The following is a 26,741-nucleotide window of genomic DNA, read 5'->3' on the forward strand; positions in this document are numbered from 1 at the left end:
ATAGGGTGGTTGGTCATGACCAGCAGATGACCGGTATTGATTTTGATGTCAAAGCTCAAGGTCACAGTGACCCGGAACAGTTAAATCATTTCAGGATGATAACTTGAGTACACCTGGGCCTAGCACGAAATTTGATAGCGAGGTTGATAATGATCAGCAGATGACTTCTATTTGTTTAAAGGTCAGTAGGTCAAAGGTCAAGGTCACATTGACCCAGAACAATAGAACTTTTGTGTACAGTGTCCAAATAATTTCTGTTCCTTGTGCAGTTACTGAATGCATTAAGAGGGGGCGGGGGTTCATGTCCTATAAGCTCTTGATCTCTAGCTTTTTGTCGAGTCCGCATGCGGAAGCGAAGACATAGTTGTCCAAATGCCTGTTCGGTGTATGTGCGACAGTGCATGCGTCCGTCCGTATTTTTCCAGACCATAACTTTGACATGCATGCAGCAATCTTGTTTATATTTGGCGTACATGTTAACCTAAGTGAGACGGAGTGTCATGTGCAAACCCCAGGTTCCTATCTCAAAGGTCAAGGTCACAGCTGGAGGTCAGAGGACATGTCAGATCTTGTCCGGCCCATAACTTTGACTAGTCTGGCTACCGACTAGATAATCTTCTTTCTTTTTTAGAAAAAATAATTCTTTTATATATTCTGACTTCATCAGTCTTTGCTCTAATTATCCAAAATTTGAATAGCCTCTGATCTCCTATGAACAAAACAAACGGTCTGAACACAGACTAAACTTTGACATGCATTAAGGAATCTTGTTTATATTTTGCATTTTTGCATAAATGTTTAATTCAATGAGACTAACTCTATCTCAAAGGTCAAGTCACAGTTAGAGGTCAAAGGGCGGGCTCGACATGTTGCCCGTGGGCATTTAGTTTTGTACTTTGATGTAGGAAAACAGTAAATGCACTGTCATAAATCGCAATCTTTCTACTAACTTTGCAGCAAATTTAACGTGACTTTGATCATGCAGTAAAAAGTTATGCCTCTGTTGAAAATAGTAATCTAGACGAACCCGGCGCACACTGATCATATTTCAACGACGTTAACGACGTCATGACCACCGGGATGCTTTCATTTATGTTTGCATTAACTTATTTTCGTAACTTTCTATATTAAGTTTTACTTAAGTTAATTGGATAGAAGTTCGTTTTAAGAAAGATTTGGAAATAATAATATTATTAATATTTTGCTTAAGAATTAATTTCTATTATATAGAAATACTTTTATACAAGTTTGTTTCATATGAATTGTCAGAATCATTTAAGTTTGGTTTGACTAGTGGTACAAACTTACTGACTTAAAATTTGGCAAGATATTATTATAAATAACAAAAAAAAAAATAATATTGTACAGGTAGTCAACAGTTACAACGTTTTTGAGTTTTTGAAATAATGCAGAAAATCATTTCCAGCTTTCATAGCCAAATCATTGGCTTATCGATGAAATTGTCTCCCTTGAAAATACGCTCTCGGCGTTATCGATTTCTTGATCCTTTGATTTTGCTACTGTAGAGATATATAGAAAATGATTTTTAGCTCATCTGATTTTTTGGGGAAAAAATGATGAGTTATTGTCCTCACTTGGTCGGCGTCGGCGTCGGCGTTGCCCGGTTAAGTTTTATGTTTAGGTCAACTTTTTTCCTTAACTATCAACTTGAAAGCTATTGCTTTGAAACTTGCAACACTTGTTCACCATCATAAGCTGACTCTGTACAGCAAGAAACGTAACTCCATTCTGCTTTTTGCAAGAATTATGGCCCCTTTTTGACTTAGAAAATATCAGATTTCTTGGTTAAGTTTTATGTTTAGGTCAACTTTTCTCCTGAACTATCAAAGCTATTGCTTTGAAACTTGCAACACTTGTTCACCATCATAAGCTGACTCTGCGTTGTAGTATAACAAAACTTGTGAAAGTCTTGGTATTTCTATGATTCTGTTTTATCGAGACGTGTTTTTAGATTTCGCAAATCAAGCTATTACGTGAAGATCATGAGCTCATTTTGGAATTAATCAACAAACTGTTTTCCTATTTTGTTAGTTTAAAATGTACAAAAATGTAAAATATTTAAGCTAAAATGTAGGTTTAAATGTATAAGTTGCAATTCTTCAATTCTTTATGTTTTCATGACAGATGTCAAAACTTTATTGTTACCTCAACTTTGACACATTTATGCAATTTAATTTTTGATAGTGCAGATTGTGCTAAACGGTTTCTAAATGTATTTATTGTAAGGTCATTGTGATCTTCTTGATAATTTAAATGTTAAGCATTCCTGACTGATAAGGTGTTGATTGCTGTCAAAACTTTTTAATATTTTTAATACTTGTAATTTTATTTCCATGTACACTTTCGTGAATTTGAGTGGATTATGCTGTTAATTACAGTCACAATAAGGGTCATTTTAATTGGTCAGTTATTATATGTTAAGAACGAATATATTTTCAAGCAGATTTCTAAGTGAATAGATTTGGATTTATAAAGTAGAAACATTGTGGTTCTCCACTAGAACACTAAAATTGTCAATACTTAAATCTTTTTTCTAATTGTTATATTCTTTGGATATCCGTGTAAAAAATGTTGATTGTTGACTTTAAACTGCGTGGTTTCCACTGAAGAATAATAAAGACGAAAATCTGGAACTGTGTTTTGTAACTTGGACGTAATATGTAGTGCCATAGTACCTAATATTCCATTTAATCAACGGCATTTCAATATTTCTTGGGATAGATGAATGATGATTCATACATTAGCATGTAAAAGACATTGATTTTACGAGTATTTCAGTTGATTGTCAAAGTAATGTTATTCAGGCACCAATGGTCACATTCAGTCTGAAAATGTGTCCCAGTTCTCTCGTTTTAAGTATGTTATTAACTGAAAAAGATCATGCTGGATCCTACAATGTTCAAAAATGAGTTTTACACTTTCTGTAACATTTTTTGTAGTAACAGATTGATGAAGAAAAAGTTTCTCCTTAGATCGACCCTTTTTTCCATTTCGTTTCACTTTCAAGTATACATTTTGCTTTCTAAGATCATTTAGCAACTTTTCGCTTGACATTTCTATCAGCATATCTTCAATATCACCATTTAACCAAAAGAACACGTTTCTCGCCTTTAGTTGTTCTTTTCTTTTAGCACTCCAGTCTGGTTTCCTTTGGTTCTTTTCGAAATCTTCTTTCCCTTCACATTTGTCTTTTGATTTTGTTCGCAGTTTAGATCCAGAGTTGTGCACTTTTGCACCACCTTTGTCACCATTCACATCTAGGTTTGTTTGTGTCTGTTTGAGTTCTTCTTCATTTGCATCTCGGTCAACAATAATTAGATGACCTAATTTAAGTTTATCTTTACTACATACATCGTGACAAAGTGTCATATTTCCTTTACCATTCATTTTCACCAAAGTAAGTTCTGAAAGCGATGCTTTCAACTTGCTGTAGCTTTCTTTATCGTTTTGGAATATGTTGAGATGCTCAAGCTCGTCAGCCAATATCTGACGCCTGAACTCTGTCAAAAACAACAATTCTGAATCTCCTTCAAAGAAAAGAACCTTTTTTGCAAATAGAATATCTGAGACATGGTCTGACGTCAGCAATCGCAATGTCTTCATGTTAACATTGTTTGTTTGTGCGTCGACAATAGATCTGCCCGAAATGATATGACAATATTCTTGTCGTCGCTTGAAGACGAAGCAGTTTGATAAAGACCAGGGTGTTATTAGTGATGTGTGGTGCGTTGTCAGAATCACACGTTTTTTATGTTTACTGATCACTTGCATCATCCGATCAATATACTGCGGGTGCATACCTCTGTCTGGTTCCTCGAGGATTATTGTCCTATATTGTTTACCAGACATGAGAATAGAAAATATTTTGGCCTCAAGAATTCCCTCTGGAGTTTTCAGCAACGCATACTTTCTCTTTGGTAAATCAATTTTTCCATCGACTAATTCAAAAGTATAGTCATCAGACTGTGTTATCATTTTAAAAATGTCCCTTTCTGTATCTTTATCAAATTTTGTTTCGTCAGAATCTTCTAAATAACATTTGATTATTTCACATCTTTTTTCCGCCTCCATGTAATTATTTTTTCTTTGGTTTGGATGAATTCGTGGGCTTTCAGACCACTGTAATGGTCCGATTGAACGCAGCGGAAATGTAAAGACAATTTTAGTTGACAGAGTTTCCAGCAATTTCTGGCAGTCGTTACACTGTTCCTTTTGTTTTGGTTTGATTTCCAGTACATTATTTCTACGAAAAACGGCACCCAAATATTTTTTTATATCTTTGCCTGCCGACGCTTGTTTTGTTACTGCATCGATGAAACGTTTCCTCTTGTCCGCAAATCTATCGCTTGTTATGTCATTTAAATCAACACTTTTTATGCGACAGTCATCGTCAGTTGACCAAGTCACTCGCATCAGGTTGACATGCATAGGTCCAGACTTCTTCATGACAAACTTGTAAAAGGTTTTGACCATTTGTTTATCTACAATAAAACAATCATAACGATCGTCTATATCTGATGAATTAAGACCGTTTGTAAACACGTTCAAACAATCTGAAAATATAATAAGCTGACAGCTATTCAGATAGTGTATATGGCACGCGAATTGCACAATAATTTACGGAACCTTTGTCTCCAAATGAGAACCTAGGTTTTCGGTTGAGAACTTAGGTTCTCGGTCGAAAACTTATGTTCTCACTTCAGATCACAAGTTTTTCAGAGAACTTAGGATCTCAGAATATTTGTGCAAATGGCCAATACTTAATACAATTCCCAGATCATCTTCTGGTGCAGTTTTAATGTAATCGAGCCAATAGGTTTTTATTGACAAATAAAGCATGACAAAGGGTGCCTTGGTTTCGATTGGATTTTCCTGAGATAGCAGTTTCCGAGGAATTGCCTATAGAAAGATTTTATTTTTCTTACTAATTGATCAGTAGTTACAAAACCCTGTTGCAAGTAAAGTATAATGTAGTATGTATTAACGTACAGCCAACGAAATCCAGTCAGCTGAGGAACTGACCATCTTAGGCTCTCTGTTTTAACTGGAAAGAAAAAGAAACTTGCCATCTGAATTGAAAACTAGCATTCGACTCGGAAATTTTGTTCATTTTTCAATTCAAAAACTAGTTTTTGAACAAGACTTGTGATCTGCAGTGAGGACCTGTGTTCTAGGTGAGAACTTTTAGGTTTTGACTTGAGCACCTAGGTTCTCACATATCACTATAGGTTCTGGGACTTTTTATGCGATTAGCGTGCCATAAGTGTAGAAAAAGTCTGGTCTTCATGTTTGGACATTCACTAGCATGTAAAGTACATACAGTTAAAACGAAAATTTCTATATTTTATCATGAATTTTATTTAGAGTGTGACTCTTTTTATAAACAAAATCATCGAGAACCTGTCAAACTGAAGCGCTGAAACTATGATGTCAAGTGTCATTTTTGTAGCATTTATTATTTATTTTCATCCGTTTATACTTCTTTTTCCTTTAAAATGCACTTTGCGTGACCAATGTAATATATGAATGGATCCCTCGGAAGCACAATGTGTTGATTCAGAAATGCTATTGAAGTAGCATTGCCGTTTACTTATTGTGCGTTTTGATATTAAACATTTATTAAAATCAAAAAAACTGAGAATTTTAACATACCTTTATTTAAGCTGTTGGTGAGCCACATCCAACAATGGACGATAAACCCCCATAAATACATCATAAACCACATAAATCGTCCATTTTCAGTTTCATCTTTATCATACTTCTTTTCATGTTCAGGAATGACGACGATGCCACATATAACATGTTTGTCTTCGGTCGCACCATCATCAAAATTACAAATAAAATAGGACATCTGATTGGTATTAGGCAACGATGAAACAGATGTACTTAGCTCTGCTTTCAAGCATCGGCGAATTCCTTCTAAAACAGAACTTTTGCCTGAGCCATTTTCTCCAATGAAAGTAACATGTCCGTCATCATAAAAGTCCAAAACCTGATACCCCTCAAACTTCACAAAGTTCTCGAAACAAACAGAACGAAGCATGGCTATTGGTATCATAAATCTGAAAAAGAACGAAAAGATTTTCATTCTCTATTTAATTAAGTTACCCACTGAAACCACTACTTGTATATGATTCCAAGATGTGGAAATATTCTTACCTTTATTGTATGTTTTTGTCTTATCTTATGCTGTAAACAGATTAGACCTACCATGTACTTTTAATCAGAGCTGTTTCAGATCGTTCAGCACGATACTAATGTTGTTTTAGTGGTCCTAATTAGGTTTTTAAGCTAAAACATTTCGGCTTTAATGTTTCCAATACCAGTACCTTCCTTGTTTGGCGCTCAGCATTAAAAGGGAAACTTGCTTCACTTCTCTCATACCCTTAGGGCGATGGATTCAATCAGGAATGAGATGTTGAGAGGTATTAGTATAACTTGTAGAAATTGATTCACAATGGACCAAAATAACTTAGTATAAACCAAACTATATCTATTTATTACTTGTTTGGAGTCATTTGCTTACAGTACATGTCAGACTCTCATTCCAGTTATATTCTGCGTTCAAGCCATATTTTTGTCACGGTCACAACCTTTGGTCTGACGGGATCCCCGTGGCCGAGAAATTTAAGTCGCTGACTTCGAATTACCCAGGTTGCCTGCTCGTGTTGCAATAGCGCACTGAGGGGCACGTGGGTCTTCCTCCACCATCAAAGCTTGAAAGTCGCCAAATTACCTGTAATTGTGTCCGTGCGACGTTAAACCCATCAAAACAAACAAACTCTCGTATGACACTGGTACTGATTTATCCAGGAAGCATACAAAGAGTGATTAAAATAAGCTTTAAGATTTCTTTGAACTAAAATGAATGAGTATACACAAAACGTACTAAAATGGTGGCCAAAATTCTGACGTAAAAGACTACATTCATGGGACATAAACTGGTCCAGGATAAAACTGAATATCCAACCAAAATACAAAAAAAAATGTTTATGGGACGTGGTTTCATTTATATTCTAAGGCGAGTATACATAAAAGTGCAATTGTTAAATTAGCACATGTGAAGCGAATTGCAGCTGCAGACAGTGTAGCAAAATTTGCTTTAAAACAATGTTTTTGAAAATGCTAAGTCTAACACTGAATGTAGACAAAGCAACTACAGTATTGTGTGTTTATATTTGTTACGTTCAATTTGCAAGTTTTTGTTTCTTTGTTTATCATATCTAAAATGTTGCTTCAGTAATATTACCAGATAAAACTTGTGTCAATATGTTGTTACTTACCTCTTCTCAAAAAGTTAGACAGGTTACACAGGTTACTATAACTGTTTTTCAAGAACGGAACCAGTAACGGACAAATATTATTCTCTTTGGGGACCTCAAAAACTTATTTGTAATCTGGGCCATTTACATTTGAAAATCTTACTAACTGTACATTAGGTTTTCAGTGACGTAACAGAATTACTGAAGCGTAGTGGATAGAAGATAAAAGGCTAAAGTGCATGACTGGTGATTAATCCCTCTGCTGTTAGTAGCTACGCTTTCTTATGATGGTTTCTTATGATTCTTTGATGGTGCGGTGACTGCTCATGTGTGAGACTCCGTGTCATAAATTCTACAATGGAGGGAGGGAGTGGATGTTTGTCTTTCAGATTGCTAGTTTTACCCATAAAACTTGTGCCTTCAGACAGGTTCTTGAAGACATCGGTATACTGATACATCGGATTAACCCCGTTTATGCATACAGTAAGTTTTGTCACTTATATTAGAGCTTGTCTCAATGGTAATTATTTCATATACACTGTCTTTTCTAATCAGTTTATCCTTTTATGTACCCCTACTCCCCACTCCAAACATACACACGCACGCACGCACGCATACACACACTTTTCTCCATCCCCATTTATGATCTCTGTCATCTGCTATATTTCCAGAACATTTTCTATTTATGGTTGGCTTATTTGCGATGTGTCGCTCTGGATTCGCTTGCTGTGCTCAATTCAGGGAGTCAGCTCTTATCTTTTATATTTTAGTAGGGAATGCTTAAATTTTATGAGTGGATGAAGGAAAAGCTATAAACGTTTGACGCAATTTTGAGTTAAACAATATTTACAATTTACCACACATTTAACGAAGGAAAGATAGTAAATGAAAGCTAGAACTTATAGACATCTTACATAAATAATGTTGAACTGCATTTAAAGCAAGCATTAAACAATTTACAGATTATGGTTGACAAATATATCACTATACCATTATGAAAATGACACAGAGTAAATCCAATGAAAAAGTCAAATAATGGTACATTGTACTATTTACTATAATTTGTATGGCAATCTTAAAGTATTTATAAGTATAAAAGACTAAGTCAAATCAGGTTAAGGTATCCGGTACTCTAATAAGCAAGTTCTATATAAACAGTGCTATTAAAATGTATCAAATATTGATACCTGGTACGCTCATATAATTTTGGTATCATTTAAAAGTGTATTGTCTAAAGAAAAAGAAGACATAAAGTGTAAGATTTATCATTTCACAATCAGGTAACATGACTGTAGTGATTCTTGAAAATTATTATGGCCATCTTATTTACTAATTCTTACTCAGCAGATACATCGAAATGCTATCTTTATGTGGATACCTTATGAAGTTTTAGCAAATAGTGACATATTTTGATAATGGAACATTCGTTCAATTGGCAGTCTTTCCAAGTCATGTACATTTAGTTTAATAAAAATATCAGCATGAAGCTTCGCGATTTTAATGACATGTTATTCAAAGTCTTGTAAATGTAGTGGTAGAATACACATACCCTCCCATTTTGATGACGTAGAAGGATTTTGATGACGTAGAAGGTATGTAGCCGTATACGTTAGACAAAAACAACAAATACGAATATCTACTAGGGAAAGCAACGTTCCAAAACGCAGCAACGTTTATCACTCGGACGAGCACACGACCAATACACACGTACACGCACGTACGTACGCACACACGTACGGAGAGAGAGAGAGAGAGAGAGAGGGAGAGAGAGAGAGAGAGGGGGGATAAAACGAATAAAACGCAATACAATGAAGCACGGCAGAATCATCGCAAAGAAATCGGAAACTCTCTTAACACTAGAAATGAAATGCGTAAAGGAGAAATTGTATAATGATTAAAAGCCAAGACTATTCGAATTATTCGGACAGTTGTATATTTAGTAAAGAGACATTATTAAAAGATTTCAACACGTCCATTTGAAGAGCGATTATCATGGGAAAAATATTTTATGGCGGCCATCTCGGATTAGGTTGCCATACTGTACTTTTTTATGTTTGCATATAGAGCTTAACTGTAGCTAAATATTACTTTCTGCTACATTTTGAAAAACATTTTCTCGCCGTGTATACAATGCTAGAGCATTTTTACAAAGATGTTAATTACGGCGGTCATTTTGAATTTTGGTGGCCATTTTGAATATCTACAACCTGCTTCCCAATCAAAAATAAAGAACAATACATTCATCTACAATCATGCCAAGTTTCATAGTTTTCACAGGAAGTGCACAAGTGTTTCACGAATTTCTTGGACTAAATCCTTTATTATTTACATTATACTGTATTGCATCTGACCTCGCCTATACATTTTTGTTAACGCTTTGAAAAATCAATGCTTCTTGCTTTGAATATAACGATTAAAATGTTAATGTTGAAGATATAATAAATTTATGATTTAATCTTTCCAAGAAAACGCCAGTCTGCTTAATATGGTCTTTGTAAACTGAAATGGACATGTCAGACCGGCTACACAAATATAGTTTAGTAACTTACGCACACATTATTATCCAAAGTTATATTATAACGATTTATGTTCCTCGAAAATTTAACAACTCAGTCAGCGAACGCCTTAATAACAGTCTATAGAAATAACTGGTTGATTTAGTTTGTTTTCGTTATTACTTGAACAATGATAATACAAGTGCATATTGGTCTTGACGATATATATGTATTATTTGTTTTTTTTCTCCTATCAATCTAACATAAACCACGATATACTGTTGTGCACAGTCCCTCTAATCTAAAGCATATGAGCCACGCCATGACAAAACCAACATAGTGGCTTTGCAACCAGCATGGATCCAGACCAGCCTGCGCATCCGCGCTGTCAAAGCCTATTGCAATTAGAGAAACCGTTAGGGAACAGCATGGATCCTGACCATACTGCGCGGATGCGCAGGCTGGTCTGGATCCATGCTGGTCGCAAAGTCACTATGTTGGTTTTCCTATAGCACGGCTTATATACTGATTAACTTCCCATGAGATTACGACAAGTATCGAAATATCATCGATTTATAGCGTACAAATTCCCCATTATCTACGTTTAACTATTTTTGCCTTTTTATAAATGCGGTTATATAATGTTTATTTAAAGGCACCGCTCCATAGCTTAAATCTGTTAACATTAATGCAATATTAGATGTGATTTGATACGTGTACTTGTACGACTACGTGTAGTGAAGTCCGTTAGTTCTATAAATAAAAAATAAGCGTCTACTGAAATTGCGTTCACTTTGATAAATTTACACGTCTGAAACGTGTAAGTGTGTTTTTACCGTTACAATTTAACCAGTTAGACAAACATTTGTGAATAGCTTGCAATTTTCGAAATTTTAACTTTCAAACAGAATAAAGAAGAAAACGTTTCAACATGCATACCGGTACAAGTATGTAATAATAAACGTCCAAGAAACCACATTTTTGTTAGTACAAAAAGAGTCGCAAGTCAAAATTCTACCGAGAGTTAAGGTTCTGGGCCATCTTCCTAATCTAATGTTGATAAACAAATCTGCACAGTTTTCAAACCTAGTGCTCTCATATTATGCAAGGGAAATAGATCTAAACAAATAGAATTCAAATTTGCTAAGTATGAAAAGGGCCATTTCTATAACTCTTTCTTGGCCTACTTACACATCTAATAATGATGAAGAAGCGTGTAAAGTTTTAAAGATATAGTTAACTTAGTTTTTTAGACTCTGAGTGCACATATACATACGCTTTAACCATCACCGCTGGTTAAGTGGCCAAACACCTTTTATATTTTATTTCAAAATTTAGACGGACTGAAAAATAAAATAAATTATATAAAATGGTTTAAAACAGATTTATCACATCAAAAAAGATTTGATTCACAATATCTTTTTATTTCATATAAAGTATTATAGCCCCACTATGAAATATGCTTATTATCAACAGTAAACTATGGGACTGGTGCTGCTTCTATCTTAACAGAAGTCATAGGGTTCTAACTTCTAATGTACCACAGGATCTATTATTTTCTTTGCTACTTCTCAGACAAGAATAATAATCAAATTTTATGCACTGTTCCTTGCAAAAAATAAATAAAGTCTATGGGCTATTCAATTTAGATAGCGTAATTTCGCTAAGGCATTTTGAAAAAAAAGATGATATTATTTTGCAGAGCACCGTCCTCCACTTAACGTAAGTTCGCTAAGAGCAAATAAGATATAAATTATTGGAATCAAGTGTTATTAGTACCAGTTCGTTAGTTAGGGGATAAGTGTATATTAAGAACTTCGCTTACGCCAATACCTGAAAAGCAGACACTTTGAATGAGGCTGTTATTTTCCAATCTGACTAAAGTACATCTCCAATTAACGATACTCACATTGGATCTGAAGACGTGTTATTGATAGCCTCGTTCTGACGACACTTCTGCTAACCATTCAGAGCCTTACTTACAACATTTTGTATGTGAAAGTAGAAGTTTAAAAAATCTATATTTAGCCTAGTTTATTATGACGGCCGCATCATGACTGCGCCGTTGAGTTTTGAGAATTAAAATAGCAATATCGGAAATCTAATATATACAGAAGACGAAGTGAATGAGTCATTCTCAGATCTTCGTTTAGAAGATCAAGTTTTTTAGTCAGATTGGTTATTTTCAAGATTGAAAATAGCGTAGTTCCGCTTATACACTACAGAATAATATGTTAGTTCACGTCATCCTTGAAAGCAGATTAATTGATAGGGAATCCTTGGAGTAACTTATTGTTTATTTTCATGCGTAAAAATCGCAATTCTACCTTTTTAAATTTCTTTGTTTGGTTTAGAGTGACATTGCAACAATTTAGGTCATATGGCAATTGTCCAGCTTTTGTTGGTGGAAGAAGACCCTGGTGGCCCCTCTAGACTTTTTTTAACAATTATATTACGCCGAACAAACAGTACAAAAGTTCTAGAATGCATTGTAACCTAACTGATATTCTTGTCTAGATATTTTATCCACTGCACAGGCAGGATATAATACCATCGCTTATTACATCTGTTTTTAGTCATGAGATTATGAAAATAAATGAATAACATACATCTGCTCTTTACACATACAAAAGGTGTCAGTAATGCTTTTCAGTGAATGGTACATGTTACACCTGAAATGCGGAAGAATATGTATTATTTATTAAATAAACGATAATGGTTATTAAGAATATACTTCAACGAAGACAAAACAAAATGTACATGATAACTACATGAACATAAAACTGTTTGCAACCTGGTATAAACACGTTACAATATATAGATATCGCTTGAACTGAGTTTGCCAATCCAGGGTAAAATTTGACAAACTAAGGGCCATAGCGCCAATAAAAAATATTGAAAATGTCAATAATTGGCACAATAAGCCTTGGCACTGATTAATCCTGTAAGGTTTGGTAAAAAAGGGCCCAATAAAATATATAATGTCATAAAACTCGACAATTGCAATAACACCATGGAAAATCGGAACATGCCGAGGATGTCTACAACTGGGCCTGGCAAAGGTGTTAATCCGCATTGCTGTTTCACAAGATTTGCACAGATGATCTTTGTGACATACAGACAAACTAATAAATAAACGGACAAAACAGTATCGATATGTCTGCACACCATGTATCATTGAAGGTTCTATGTACACCGTATGTACGACGTATGAATACATCTGCGTATGTCCCTAAATTGTATCTTGTAATATGTGTAAATGTTGAGTTTTGCTCTGAACATTCAGCTAAATTTGAACACATGGTTACATGCGAAGAGGTCAGAGAGCTTATATTTACGCCACCGTGCAATTTTAATGTAGATGTTTTAAGGATACAAAAATTGCGTAAAGTAACGAAAAACGAAAACATTGACGAAAATTAGAGTGCCAGGTCAATACTAACGGACAATACCTGATTAAGTTTTACATGTGCAATAAATATGCATATCTCGATAGTCTAGCGGTTGAGCGTCCGTTTCAAGTGTGGTAGGACTGGGTTTGTTCCCCGGCCGCATCATATCAAATGCGTAAAACTTGTACCAGTACCTTCCTTGTTTGGCGCTCAGCATTAAAAGGGAATTTTTCTTCACTTCTCTTATACCCTTAGGGCGATAGATTCAATCAGGAATAAGATGTAGAGAGCGATTAGTATCAATTGTAGACTGAAACTGATTCACAATCGACCAAAAATAACTTAGTATAAACTAAACTATCTCTATTAATTCTTTGTTTGGAGTTATTTGCTTACAGTATATATAAGACTCTTATTCCAGCGATTGTGCGTTCCAGTCCCATTTTTGTCACGGTCACACCCTTTGTGTGACGGGATCCCAATGACCGAGAAATTTAAGTCGCTGACTTCGAATTGCCCAAGTTGCCTGCTTGTGATGCAATAGGGCACTGAGGGGCACCCGGATCTTCCTCCACCATCAAAGCTTGGAAGTCGTCAAATTACATGGAATTGTGTCCGTGCGATGTTAAACCCACCAAAACAAGCAAACTGTCATAAGACGCTGGTACTAATTTATCCAGGTAGAGTATAAAGAGTGACTAAAATAAACTAAAATGAATGGGTATACACAAAACTTACTAAAATGATGGCCAAAGTTCTGACGTTAAAATGTAGATCTATCGGACATTAACTGGGTAAAACTGAATATCCAACCAAACTACAAAAAAAAATGTGTATGGGACATGGTCTCATTTATATGCTAATACATAAAAGGGGTCGATTGCCATTGTTAAATAAGCAAATTTGTTACGTTTTGAAACTGTACAATAGGTTTTCAGCGACGTAACATAGGCGTCGTGGATACTAAGAAGATTATATAATAAACTTTGTAAAGCATAGTGTACGACTGGGGATAATCCCTCTGCAGTTAGTAGCTACGCTTTCTTGTGATGGTTTCTTATGATTCTTTGATGGTGACTGCTAATGTGTGAGACTCCGTGTCATAAATTTTACAGTGGAGGGAGGGAGTGGATGTTTGTCTTTCAGATTGCTAGTTTTATTCATAAAACGTGTGCCTTCCGACAGGTTCTTCATCGGTATACTGATACATCGGATTAACCCCGTTTATGTATACAGTATGTTTTGTCACTACTATTAGAGACTGTCTCAACGGTAACTATTTCATTTAAACTGTATTTTCTAATCAGTTTATCCTTTTATTTACCCTTACCGCCGATCCCCGCTCACCCCGCTACACACACACACACACACACACGCACGCACGCACTTTTCTCTATCCCCATTTATGATCTCTGTCATCTGCTATATCTTTCCAGAACATTTTCTATTTATGGCTGGCTTATTTTGCGATGTGAAATTGTATGATTGAATGAATTGAAAATCTATAAAATTTTGAAAGACAATATTTACAATTTACCACACATTTAACGAAGGAAAGATAGCAAATGGAAGCTAGAACTAATAGACATCTTACATAGATAATGTTGAACTGCATTTAAAGCAAGCATTAAACAGTTTACAGATTATAGTTGACAAATATATCACTATCCCATTATAAAAATGACAGAGTAAATCCAATGAAAAAGTCAAATAATGGTACATTGTACTATTTACTATAATTTGTATGGCAATTTTAAAGTATTTATAAGTATCAAAGACTAAGTCAAATGGAGATTTAAGGTATTCGGTCTTTTAATATGTGTGTGTGTGTTCGGGTTTAACGTCTTTTTCAACAATTTTTTAGTCATATAAACGACGGTGTCTACTTGTAGCAGTGAGCACAATGCCCAACTTTATAGTGCTGCCTCACTGGAATATCACGCCGTAGACACGTGACATGATACCCCACCCAGTCACATTATACTGACACCGGGCTGACCAGTCCTAGCACTACCCTCTTAATGCTGAGCGCCAAGCGAGGAAGCTACTAGTACCATTTTTAACGTCTTTGGTATGACGGTCTTTTAATAAGCAAGTTCTATATAACCGTGCTATTAAAATGTATCAAATATTGATGCCTGGTAAACTCATATAATTTTAGTATCATTTGAAAGTGTATTGTCTACTGAAAAAGAAAATATAAAGTGTAAGATTTATTATTTCACAGTCAGATAACATGACTGTAGTGATTCTTAAAAATATTATGGTCGTCGTATTTACTAATTCTTACTCAGCAGATACAATTCTTTCAAATGCTACCCAAGAGAGAGAGAGAGAGAGAGAGAGAGAGGGAGAGGGAGAGGGAGAGGGAGAGGGGGCAGAGAGAGGGAGAGAGAGAGAGAGTGAGAGAGACGGGGTGCAAAACGAACAAAAAAGAATACAATCAGGCATGACAGAAACATCGCAAAGAAATCGCAAACTTCCTTATGGAAAACTAGTAGTGAAATGTGTAAGGAGAAATTATATATAATAATAACACTAAGCTATTCCAATTATTCAGACATTTGTATATTTAGTGGAGATACATTTTTCAAAGACTTCATCATAAAGCTAAGCAAGCGACATTTAACAACTCACCAAAGATCTTCAGTTTCTGTTGTACAATATCTAAAAACTGAAATTGAAAGTAAGTTTTAAAAATTGTTAATTTTTCATTTTATACATGTTTTATTACAAGCTTCTTCAATCAATTTAAAGCGCGTAAATCGGGGGCCAAATGGGCATTATTTCACTCGTGGAATGAATTTTACATAAAATAGGACACGTTTCATGCTAATACTCGCATGTTTTCGAGTTGTTTACTTGAAAACGAAAGTAGGGTGTTTATTCTGCGGACCGCTTTCTGAAATGCGGCAATATGAGGGTACCTGACTTCAGTTGACTTGTATTTGACTGCATACTATTCAACACCCCTTTTTCTTTTCGTTTTCTTGAAGCAAATGTATGGATATCTTGTGGAAAATAGGTCTACGATGGAGTGAAAATCTAGAAACAGTAACAAAATTGGTCTGAAGTAGCTGGATTTTATATGAAACAAAGAACAAATTCTTTTATTGGTATATAGCCTATAAGAGCTGAAATAAGACTTTTCTTGAAACACATCACAATTAGTCTTCATAGTCACAAATCGATTGTATATGTTATAAAATGATGTTTTCAATGCAAAATAATCATAAAATTTGAAAAAATTTGAATTTTGACCATATTTTGAGTAGATGCGGATATTTCGGCAGCAATTTCTGCAATAGAAAGGCCAATATTTTGTCTCCAGAATGTGTGAAAATGCACAAAATGCGTCCGTTTGAGTCATATTCATGACGGAATGAATGATATTTCAGAATCAAAGTGAAAAATAATGCATACAGGTGAAACTTTTACCAAAATTTACAATGAAGCGCGCGACCACAGAGCCTAAATTTAGCCCAGAAAATGGGTAGGGGGTGGCCTCACTTAAATGTCTATATTTCTCTAAAATCTTGAATTTTCACAATGAAACTTGTTAACATGTTCGGTATTACATCTTTCTTGAAAATAGAGATGAACATGTTATGAAATTTGATAAAAAGATATCTCCTATATAAGAGCTGAAATAAGACTTTTCTTGAAACACATCACAATTAGTCTTCATAGTCACAAATCGATTGTATATGTTATAAAATGATGTTTTCAATGCAAAATAATCATAAAATTTAAAAAAAATTGAATTTTGACCATATTTTGAGTAGATGCGGATATTTCGGCAGCAATTTCTGCAATAGAAAGGCCAATATTTTGTCTCCAGAATGTGTGAAAATGCACAAAATGCGTCCGTTTGAGTCATATTCATGACGGAATGAATGATATTTCAGAATCAAAGTGAAAAATAATGCATACAGGTGAAACTTTTACCAAAATTTACAATGAAGCGACCACAGAGCCTAAATTTAGCCCAGAAAATGGGTAGGGGGTGGCCTCACTTAAATGTCTATATTTCTCTAAAATCTTGAATTTTCACAATGAAACTTGTTAACATGTTCGGTATTACATCTTTCTTGAAAATAGAGATGGAAATGTTATGAAATTTGATAAAAAGATATCTCCTATAGGTTATAATACAGTAATTCGGTCCAAAATGTGCTTCCGTGGTGTAGTCGAAAGAAGTCCCTAATAAATAGATCCTAATTTTTCCATTTTTTCGCGCATTTGCGCATAAATCGGGGGCCAAATGGGCATTATTTCACTCGTGGAATGAATTTTACATAAAATAGGACACGTTTCATGCTAATACTCGCATGTTTTCGAGTTGTTTACTTGAAAACGAAAGTAGGGTGTTTATTCTGCGGACCGCTTTCTGAAATGCGGCAATATGAGGGTACCTGACTTCAGTTGACTTGCATTTCACTGCATACTATTCAACACCCCTTTTTCTTTTCGTTTTCTTGAAGCACATGTATGGATGTCTTGTGGAAAATAGGTCTACGATGGAGTGAAAATCTAGAAACAGTAACAAAAAAGGTTCTGAAGTAGCTGGATTTTATATGAAACAAAGAACAAATTCTTTTATTGGTATATAGCCTATAAGAGCTGAAATAAGACTTTTCTTGAAACACATCACAATTAGTCTTCATAGTCACAAATCGATTGTATATGTTATAAAATGATGTTTTCAATGCAAAATAATCATAAAATTTGAAAAAATTTGAATTTTGACCATATTTTGAGTAGATGCGGATATTTCGGCAGCAATTTCTGCAATAGAAAGGCCAATATTTTGTCTCCAGAATGTGTGAAAATGCACAAAATGCGTCCGTTTGAGTCATATTCATGACGGAATGAATGATATTTCAGAATCAAAGTGAAAAATAATGCATACAGGTGAAACTTTTACCAAAATTTACAATGAAGCGACCACAGAGCCTAAATTTAGCCCAGAAAATGGGTAGGGGGTGGCCTCACTTAAATGTCTATATTTCTCTAAAATCTTGAATTTTCACAATGAAACTTGTTAACATGTTCGGTATTACATCTTTCTTGAAAATAGAGATGAACATGTTATGAAATTTGATAAAAAGATATCTCCTATATAAGAGCTGAAATAAGACTTTTCTTGAAACACATCACAATTAGTCTTCATAGTCACAAATCGATTGTATATGTTATAAAATGATGTTTTCAATGCAAAATAATCATAAATTTAAAAAAAATTGAATTTTGACCATATTTTGAGTAGATGCGGATATTTCGGCAGCAATTTCTGCAATAGAAAGGCCAATATTTTGTCTCCAGAATGTGTGAAAATGCACAAAATGCGTCCGTTTGAGTCATATTCATGACGGAATGAATGATATTTCAGAATCAAAGTGAAAAATAATGCATACAGGTGAAACTTTTACCAAAATTTACAATGAAGCGACCACAGAGCCTAAATTTAGCCCAGAAAATGGGTAGGGGGTGGCCTCACTTAAATGTCTATATTTCTCTAAAATCTTGAATTTTCACAATGAAACTTGTTAACATGTTCGGTATTACATCTTTCTTGAAAATAGAGATGGAAATGTTATGAAATTTGATAAAAAGATATCTCCTATAGGTTATAATACAGTAATTCGGTCCAAAATGTGCTTCCGTGGTGTAGTCGAAAGAAGTCCCTAATAAATAGATCCTAATTTTTCCATTTTTTCGCGCATTTGCGCATAAATCGGGGGCCAAATGGGCATTATTTCACTCGTGGAATGAATTTTACATAAAATAGGACACGTTTCATGCTAATACTCGCATGTTTTCGAGTTGTTTACTTGAAAACGAAAGTAGGGTGTTTATTCTGCGGACCGCTTTCTGAAATGCGGCAATATGAGGGTACCTGACTTCAGTTGACTTGCATTTCACTGCATACTATTCAACACCCCTTTTTCTTTTCGTTTTCTTGAAGCACATGTATGGATGTCTTGTGGAAAATAGGTCTACGATGGAGTGAAAATCTAGAAACAGTAACAAAAAAGGTTCTGAAGTAGCTGGATTTTATATGAAACAAAGAACAAATTCTTTTATTGGTATATAGCCTATAGTTATAATTTACTGGCTAACACACACTCTGGGAAATAAAAGGTTATATTATGCAGACATATTAATCTTCCACTTGAAACACTATAAATTTCCGTGCAATGACTTTTGTTTCCTTCTTCAGTTATGACAAATAAGGAAGTGATAAAATTATACTTAAAACAAAAAATACTTCAGTCTGCTTTTATGGTGTTGGTTGCGTTCTGTTCTTCCAAAGGATCTTTTCGCAGATTTTATTATTTATCACAACAGCAGTCGTAAAGTTCCGTGTGGCGGCTGTTAAAAGTTTCCTCCTTCTTAAACTTGATGTCGTTTTATTTTCTAGTCCTTCGGGATCATGGAGAACAAATAGAACTCCACATAAGCCGGATTGAATTCTCACAATGTTGTAGGATTAAAGCGCATCTGCTCCTGAGAATGAATACACGAATATGCAGTATATAACTTTATTATATATCTATATAAATTCTGTCAAAATACAGCTTGTATTTTACAAGAAAATACGAACAGGCAGAAAAAAATCCGTATTGTACCTTTTTTTATTGCATGTTGCCGGATTACTATCATTTAATAAGCTTGACCTGACAGAGTTCTATAGATAGCGCACTCAGAAACTACACTCAGTTATATTTCAACATCGATAAACTGTTAAAACATTGAAGATTTCGTTCGATAACAAAACGACAAACAAAAAGGTGTATAAAATATGTCATTATAACAGTAGCTAGAGCTGGGTTTTGTATTCTCTTGGATTTTGCCAGGTCGGGTCACATTCGGCGCTTGCGCGCCTCGTGTAATCCGACCTTGGCAAAATTCACTCGAGCCGAAAACATAATAACCTTATTTTATTACACACGTTAACTTACTCAACAATCCCCTGTGCTGCATATGAGCTCGTTTTTTTTTTTGTGTCTATGCTTGTAATTTACAAGATGGTGGATATTTATTTTTGGAAACAGCGTATGTGCTAATTATTAACATTTAGTTCAGGAATGTAATACCGATTAAACTAACCTTTGTTATTCAATTGTAATAGTCTCACAATAGAATTCTTAATTATAAGCAATTTTGATGATTGTTCATCAAGGATATGGGCGCTGGGTGTCAGGGTATTAGAAATAGTCGTTTATTTTTCTGTTTGTACTACAATACGGCAACTCATGATTTAGTTAGCTGAATTCTTCACTGAATGTCTTTTAATAATAATGCCATTATTGTCCTTTGTCTCTAAACGTTTTAATCAACACACGTGTGCTTTCATTTGCTATTATTTTATCGCTCATGAGTAAATACGATGAAACATTGCCGATTTTTTTGATGAACAAACATGATCAGAAATGTAATGGCACAAAAGATAAATATTGTTTTGACGTTAATCTCTCCAATTAATGCAATATATTGCAAAACATTACCATATACTCACAAATATGCTAAAACTATTTTTAATTCAACAATATTTGGTATAAAGGGCTTTTTAACTGAGTTTAACTGATTGAATTCCTTCCAGAAGTTTTAATTTAAATATATCTCTTATTACCATGTACGATATCTTACATAACGGTAAAATGTAAATGTTAAAGATATAATAAAATTATCATTTAATCTTGCCAAAGAAATACCAATTTGCTCAACATGATCATTATAAAATAAAATTGAAACACAAATGCAATTTAGTAACTTACGCTCACATTATTATCCAAAGCTATAGCATCACGAAAATACTTATAGATCATTAAACGACAACTCTGTCAGCGAATACCTCAATAATAGTCAATAAAATAAATGGTTGAAATATTTTGTTTTGATTACTGTATGTATAAATCATTCAATTTTGATAATACGAGTGCATATTGATCTTGACGATTTTTTTTTCTCTCTCTATTTTCTAACATAGATAATGATATACTGTTACCTGAGTGTGCACTATCCCTCTAATCTAAAGCACAGACTGATAACTATCCATGTGGTGTCGGCAAGTACCGAAATACCATTGATTTATAGCGTGCAATTCCCGATTATCTATGTATGACTATTTTTTATATTTTTTATTAATACGGTAATATAATGCTCATTCAAAGGCACGACTTTATAGCTTAAATCTGTAAACATTAAAGCAATATTACAGCCTTGTGATTTTATACGTGTATTTGTACGAGTAGGTGTAGAAAAGCCCATCATTCCAATAAATAACAATAAACTTCTACAGAAATTGCCTGATAACTATTCGAGTAGCTCACTTTAGATAAGTCTACATGTTTAAAACGTTAAGTGTGCTTTTACAGGTACATTTGAACCAGTTATGCAAACATTTGTAATAGCTTGCAATGTTCGAATTTTTACCTTTCAGACACTTTTTAGAATAAAGAAGGAAATATTACACTATGCGTACCGGTACACGTATGTAATAGTTAACGTCCAAGAAACTCACTTTTCTTAGTATAAAAAGGCCATAAGTCAAAACTCTACCAAGAGTTAAGGTACTAATCTAATGTTGATAAACAAATCTGCAATGTTTTCAAACCAAAATGCTCTCATAATATGCAAGAAAAGAAGATCTATAAAGAAATCTTTTAACTACGGAATTCAAATTTGCTAAGTATGAAAAGGGCCATTTCTATAACTGATTCTTGACCTATTTACTCATCTAATAATGATGAAAAAGCGTGTAAAGTTTTAAAGCTATAGTTAATTTAGTTTTTGAGAAGTGCACCTAAACATAAACTCTAACCGTCGCCGCTGGTCAAGTGACCAAAACACCTCTTAGATTTTGTTTCAAATTTCAGACGATCTAAAAATAAAAATAATTTATATAAAATGGTTTAAGACAGATTGATCACATCAAAGCAGATTTGATAAAAGCCGCCAGATTCACAATACCTTTTTAGTTCATATAAAATATGATAGCCCCACTATAAAATATACTTATTATCTACAGTAAACTAAAGTTCGTCTCTGTTTCAAAATGTTAAAGCAGGTTTTGTCTATAAACGTAGCCGTACACAATGATTTGCAATGAGAATTATATAGTTTATCATCAAATAGATTGTCAAAATTACTGTTGATAGGTGCATTGAATTCTTTACTTAATTTCATACAAAATGGATATTACAACAAGACATGTTTTCTATCTTGATCATCTTCAGCTGAAACAGGTTCTTTCTTGTATAGATAAATTTCATACCTCCCAGTTTCTAGTCTATTTGTGTACACCACACCAAAATAAAGCCATAGCTCTACGATAATGAAATGTTTAATATTGTTTTACGTACTTTTCGGTCTCAATGACGGACTTAAACATTCTATAGATTCTTAACTTAATTCTACCCTTTCCCGTAATTGAAGATACACTTTCTATTTCTTTCTATTCATGAACTTTTACATCAAACATTTTCTTTTCAACATTGGCTTCCACTGCTTTTTTATTCTCCCGTTTTCCATTAAAGTAATTGTGGTCTTCAAGGTCAATTCTTTAAAGCGTTTCTCTAATACGCAATAAACTGTTCCTACATTTGGTGATCTCTTTCAAAATAGAACAGTATAAAAGATTTTTATCATTGTATAGGCAGCGTTACAAACAAATTTTCAGCTCTTATTACAATACCTAGGTTCGTACACAATGAACAACAAACATCAGTGTATAGATCAGCAACTTAGACGAACACAATTATTATTATCTTGCGCAATTACTTATCTGAAACGTATGTAAAGACCAAGGCTATTCAATTCAATTTAATATTTATTTACTGTCAGTACACATAATAACATTACAAACTTAAGCTATGTATAGCTTTTGACACAACCAAAAATGGTAATTATACATTGCATGACAAATTAATTGAATAACAAATTTGAGAATAAAGGGCATCTACTTTTTATTATTAAATGCGATCGTATTTGAAAGTTCGTATTAAAACAGCGGCGCTCCAACTTACAGGAATTTTTGATGCTTTTTTAATACAACGACATAACTTAGGTCGTATGTTGACTGTTCAGTTTTGAACGATGAGCCCATATGTCAGTTCGGGAAGTATTTCAGGCACGGTGTAAGAGAATCCTTGAGGATTGTTGAACCAAAAGCAGTGACGGTCAAAATCAGCGAACTTACCCTTTTGGGCACGGAGCTGCTTTTCCAACCACGCTGTATACATTCTTCTGTCATGCCAATAGATCTAGTTAAAGTGCATTCGTTGCATGAGACCGACTTCTATTTCTGGTATCGTATTCTTTAAACTTACAACAGAAGTTTAGCATGGTTGTCTCAAATACCTTAAGGATTCATATTAATACTGGGAATAAAATACCTCCTGAAGCAGAGGAATCCAGGATATTACAAACATTCTAAAACGTGTGTTCATGTTACAGAACATGCATCTCGTTTTTATGTTATGTTATTTGCCCTTATCAAATAAAGATTCTATTATTATTATCACCATCATCATCACCATCACCATCATCATCATTATTGTTATTATTATTATTATCATTATTATTATTATTATTATTATTACTACTACTACTACTATTACTACTATTATTCTCCAATCATTCAAAAAAATGTGGAGTCATTGTTTTCAGCTCAAATAACTCTTTGTCAATAAATAATTTGCTTCAGTTTAATCAGTTTGTGAGATTTAATAACTTACCTGCATTTATATCAAAGATAATTAGCTGTTGTATTATGAACGTTACAGTGTCTTTAAAAATATATGAATGTATAAATTTGGACATATACTTTGACATATACTTCACAAATAGACATAAAACACGCAGAATGTCATAAGGTGTAGTATATATTGCCAATAAGCAATAACACCGTGCATATCCATGTAATCACACATGAAAATACGAAGAATGTCACAAGAGTATAGTACATATTGCCAAAAACACCTTGCATATCCATGGAATCACACATAAAACACGCGGAATGTCACAAGGTGTAGTATATATTGCCAATAACACCGTGAATATCCATGGAATCACATTTTAGGGGTTACGCTTACCCATGGTCTTACATCATGAAAAGTGCACGACACACATTGAGGGTGTACTAGTCTCCTAACTACGGATAAAATAAGGTGAAGTATTAATAAAAATAAGACCACCCACGGACAAGATCATTTGAGCATTAAAGAAACTGACCTTCAGATCGTACGACAACATGAAAGAAGAGAATAGTTTTAGATATCAGGAAATTATTGCTTTATTGCTTAAGAAGGCTTTGAAACTAAGTTACTGACAGATTATATGTTATGGAAACATTTTACTATTTCTTTTACTTAGAATTGAAACGCGTGCTTTTTTTTGCCGCGCGGCCCGGATTCGATTCCCGACTTAGGCATGATTTTTTCTTGATTTCGCATTTTTTAGGATAGATCAGAAACAAAAAGCTCACGTTCTTATGTTCATAATATGATGAAACGTCAATTTTAAACAAGATCAATTTAAGCTCAATTCAGGAGCCCGGTCCATTCAACATCATACTAATTACACATTGTTTGATAGTGTGATATTTCCCGCATATTAACTGTGATCTTACTGTATGTACACTGTGTATATAACAGGCTGAAGGAGAAACTTCCCTGCATATCGATATATGTATGTGCCTAAGAACATAATTGCATAGAATACAAATTTCACATGAATTTATTTGAAGCTTTTTGCCAGCATAGATGAAAACGCTACATTTGAATATAAAATTAGACAACAACTCTTTTTTCTGGGGATAAAAATAAGTTGTGAAATCAACATTGACATGTTGTTCAAAAAATAATTCTTGTGACGTAACGTAATTTCTCCTTGTAAGACAATAAGATTGATATATGATATCATTCTTAAAAACTCTAATGGTAATAATAGGATTTCTTAATATCAATTTTGATTTACTCATCTTCAGTCATATTGTGCCATCAAAGTTCGGTTAATTACAATTTTTGATTCAATTTGCCACTGAATGAATATAAAACTATCAAAATATCTTAGCTAAGCATAAAAGTAACATAAACATCTACAAAATATCAGATTTTTTATCAGAATTAATATTTGCTTGCTGCTCGCAAGAACTGTAGTTTCTACACGGCCTGTGGTTTTGGCGGAGACGATATCTTAAATTTGCACAAATGTATTTGAATGTTTGTTATTTCTGTCTCTTTCAATCGGCTCATGAAATAATAATACTTAGATCACCTGTTTCTACTATTTTCGTAATAACAGAATTTCCCTCGAATTTACGACGTGAGAAATCTGAAAAACATTTAAATATAGACGACGACTTACGGGCGGCGTATATTCATTATTTACTTTTCAGTGACGCCAAACTGTAGTGCGAGGAGAATGCGTCTTTTTTCGATTACAAGGACCTAAGATCGAATCTCGTAGGTAATTTTTGTGATTTTGCTCTATTTTTGTATATTCTGAATTTTTAAATTTCATCTTTATCAATGATCTTACATTAATAAAATTCGTTTTAAAAATCTGAATTCAATATCTAGATAGTTTAATCAATAAATTAGGGATACGTATTTATACATTTAAACACGGGGCTTCTTATGCCGAGTTCTTGAGACCGCTGACTTCAGTCACTTGCCCCTCGCAGCTGTTGGTTCGAAACCTCGCCTTGGGTGTAGTATTTTTTCATGTAAGTTAGCAATCCAGCTGCCTTACGGAAGGATGGGGGTTCTATCCAGAAACCCGCTTGTGCCCGAAATAAATCAGAGGGGCACCTGAGATCTTATTTCTCCATAAAAAGCTAGAAATTCGACATTAGACCTATAATTCTGTCGGTGTGACGTTAACTACAACCAAAATATTTAAACAGTATATAGGGCCATAACTGATTTCATTAAATCCTTATATATTTTCATGATTCTGTACAAATTATAAAACGTACTGACAGAAATATTATCAAAAGTTGCATTTAATATGAAGATTTTCTTTGTTTCAGTGTTAGAGCGAAATACACTTAAAATCAATACATTTTCATTTTGAAACTTAAAACGAATACATTTCGATTTTCATTCATTGAATTAAAAAATATATGTTAACCAGATTGTAGTTCGTAGCAGTAAACAATTAATAACAGTAATCTGATCGTCATGAAAATTGTAAAAGGTCAGTCTGACTACAGAAATAAAGAATAAACAATAATTATAAAGTAACTTACGCGCACGAAATTGTCCCAAGTTATGTCATAATGACAGACGTTCCGCTAAAATATAAATGTATATAGATACTTTAATGTGAAATAAAGTGGTGGTTACCACAAAACAGTCGATACAAATCAAATTACGGAACATTATGTTTTGGTTACTGTAACTATGAGCCATTCAATGCTTTGATAAAACGTGTGTAATTTGTCTTAAGTTATTTATTTTTTGTTCTACGATCGAACATAGGTAACAATAGGAAGTTCGTTTTGTGCTTCCCTGTCAATGGGACTGAACTCATGACTTTTGCCAATAATTATCTTTCTTTAA

At 33.9% G+C, this 26,741-nt stretch overlaps 1 protein-coding gene across 12 annotated transcripts; it reads right to left on the reverse strand.

Annotated features, from left to right (window-relative positions):
• Positions 1–633: 633 nt before the first annotated feature.
• Positions 634–26,563, reverse strand: LOC123557015 (uncharacterized). 12 transcript variants are annotated; one of them, XM_053543321.1, is made up of 9 exons: positions 26,429–26,563; positions 19,442–19,680; positions 19,070–19,187; positions 17,586–17,703; positions 16,098–16,215; positions 15,808–15,844; positions 11,688–12,450; positions 5,674–6,083; positions 635–4,502 (listed from the first exon to the last, which is right to left on the reverse strand). In XM_053543321.1, the coding sequence occupies exons 8-9, from the start codon at positions 6,077–6,079 to the stop codon at positions 2,842–2,844; spliced, it is 2,067 nt and encodes a 688-aa protein (XP_053399296.1). In that variant the 5' UTR covers positions 6,080–6,083; positions 11,688–12,450; positions 15,808–15,844; positions 16,098–16,215; positions 17,586–17,703; positions 19,070–19,187; positions 19,442–19,680; positions 26,429–26,563; the 3' UTR covers positions 635–2,841. The 12 variants fall into 12 exon arrangements, with proteins under 12 accessions (XP_053399297.1, XP_045204127.2, XP_053399300.1 ...); XM_053543322.1 differs by lacking the exon at positions 16,098–16,215 and having other exon boundaries at positions 634–4,502; positions 11,612–12,450; XM_053543320.1 differs by lacking the exon at positions 16,098–16,215.
• Between the last annotated feature and the right edge of the window lie 178 nt (positions 26,564–26,741).

The sequence above is a fragment of the Mercenaria mercenaria genome, chromosome 5, assembly GCF_021730395.1.
Source record: "Mercenaria mercenaria strain notata chromosome 5, MADL_Memer_1, whole genome shotgun sequence".
NCBI classification, from domain to species: Eukaryota; Metazoa; Mollusca; class Bivalvia; order Venerida; family Veneridae; genus Mercenaria; species Mercenaria mercenaria.